This window comes from Arachis ipaensis, chromosome B08, assembly GCF_000816755.2.
Source record: "Arachis ipaensis cultivar K30076 chromosome B08, Araip1.1, whole genome shotgun sequence".
NCBI lineage: Eukaryota > Viridiplantae > Streptophyta > Magnoliopsida > Fabales > Fabaceae > Arachis > Arachis ipaensis.
Genome location: NC_029792.2, coordinates 3,250,313 through 3,252,318, shown reverse-complemented (window position 1 = coordinate 3,252,318; position 2,006 = coordinate 3,250,313). Strand labels below are relative to the sequence as shown.

Below are 2,006 nucleotides of genomic sequence, written 5' to 3'. Positions count from 1 at the left end.
TATTGGTGAAGATAAGTCTTCATTTAGAGAGGGACTCTTCCTTCTCAAAAGGTGTGGGAAAACTCATTCCTTTATCTCTCCAACAATAAATTTATGTGTTTGTCAAAAATAGGGCTTCAACTTGTTGCCCATTTGAGTTGCTCTTAGAGCACGTTCATAATATATAAACATGTATATAAAGAAAGTGTAGAAAGCACCATGACCCCAAAAGAAAAAAGTTAGGAAAGCACAATAGTCTCGTTATGTTTGGAAGAAATTATTTTATCTAGTAAAATGTAGCATTTTGTTTTGCAGAAACTATTCTTGACATATTCTTAGTTCATTTTTCTTTTAAGTATATCCAAGTGTTATTCTTTAAAATTTTTTGGACAATAATGATACTAAGCTAAAAAAAGCATAAATAAAATATTAAATTCAAATCCTATTATAAGAGTTAAACTAAATTACCACTACTAATAAGATAACCAGCCATTTTAGTAGATTGTCCAAATATATTGCAATAAATTATAGCATATCACATTGAAATCAAAATTGATACCAACATGTGACAAATTTATAATCAATCATATATCCTTACTTATTATTGCTACAATACACACCAAGAAAAATTTAATAACTAACAAAATCTATTATTTTTGACTAATATTTTTAGTCATTAGTCCAATTTCTTTAATCTAACAATAAAATATATATTTTTAGTTCACATTTTTAAATATTATTAATTAACTACAAACTAAAAATAATAAATTTTACTAGACTATTTTTCGTATACACCTTCTAACGTGATGACTACTTAACATAACACGTGTTTATATAAAAAGGAAAAATATAGGGTACTAATATATTATCTGCCAATTTATTATCAACAATAATTAATTATTATATTTTAAACACATGTATAAAGAGACACATTCAAAAAATACATCAATAAAGATATTTTCATTAGATAAATTCATAAAAAATATATTTTTATTAGACACATCCACAAAGACACTACCATTGAACACAATTATCAGAAATACTGTTGATAATGTAGCGAGATTGAGAAAGAAATGATCATCTACTTCTAGAATTAGAGCATATGATGATACTTGTAGAAAGCAGCACATGCAAGGTAATACACAAAGTTGATAGCACCCAAGATGACCAACATCCAATACACATTATCAACTCTCCCAAAATTAATGTCATCAGGTAACCAATGAGTACTTGTACGAACTTGATCAATCAAGGCAGTGCTAAGGTAAAACGCTATCCCTATGAGCAAAGAAATCATAGCCGTTGATGTGCTCCTCAATGACTCTGGAAGTTGCTGGTAATAGAGTGCAACTTGCGCCGGAAATTGAAAAGCTTCTCCAACACCAACCAACACCAATTGTGGGAACAACCAAAGTATTGACATAGATTTGTTTCTATCATGGAACATCTTAAGCCTCTTCGATTCAACAATTGCCGAAACAACCATACCTAGGATATTGAACACGTGTCCTACTCCTATTCGTTGGAGTGGTGTAGGTGTTTTCCCAACTAGCTTCTGATACAGTGGGCATAAAACTCTATCAAGAAGGAAGAGGAAAATTGCTGCGGAAAATAGGACTATGACGGTAATGGAACCTGCTGGGAATTTGAAATGGGGTCCTATATGATCATCCATTACCAAAGCTTGAAGAACTGATAAGCTGTTTTGCATTGCTATTGGAGTTGATAGGAAAATACTTGAAGTCCATAGTGGCAAGATTCCAACCACTTTCTTAAAATCTTCCACTTGTTGAACAGTGCACAGCCTCCATGATTTCTCAATTGAGTCTCCCTCAGTTACTAGAGCTGCACGATTGAAAAAACTGCATTCAAACATATATGTTAGTAGTCAAATTTATATAAAATGAAAGTTTCTTCAATAAAAATTAAAAATTTTCAATAAATTTGTAGAGAAATACATATGATCATTTTCTTTCTATTATAAAAATAACAATATTCCCTTTTTTTTTTATTAAAAAGTATAATGT

General features: G+C 30.3%; 1 protein-coding gene across 1 annotated transcript in view; it reads right to left on the bottom strand.

Moving 5' to 3' along the window:
- Window positions 952-2,006, bottom strand: part of LOC107611902 (protein NRT1/ PTR FAMILY 2.6-like) — a 7,703-nt gene continuing 6,648 nt past the window's right edge. Inside the window, exon 4 of the mRNA XM_016313773.2 lies at window positions 952-1,841. Coding sequence (XP_016169259.1) covers window positions 1,073-1,841 — 769 coding nt within the window. The 3' untranslated portion in view covers window positions 952-1,072. The remainder of the gene's footprint in view (window positions 1,842-2,006) is intronic.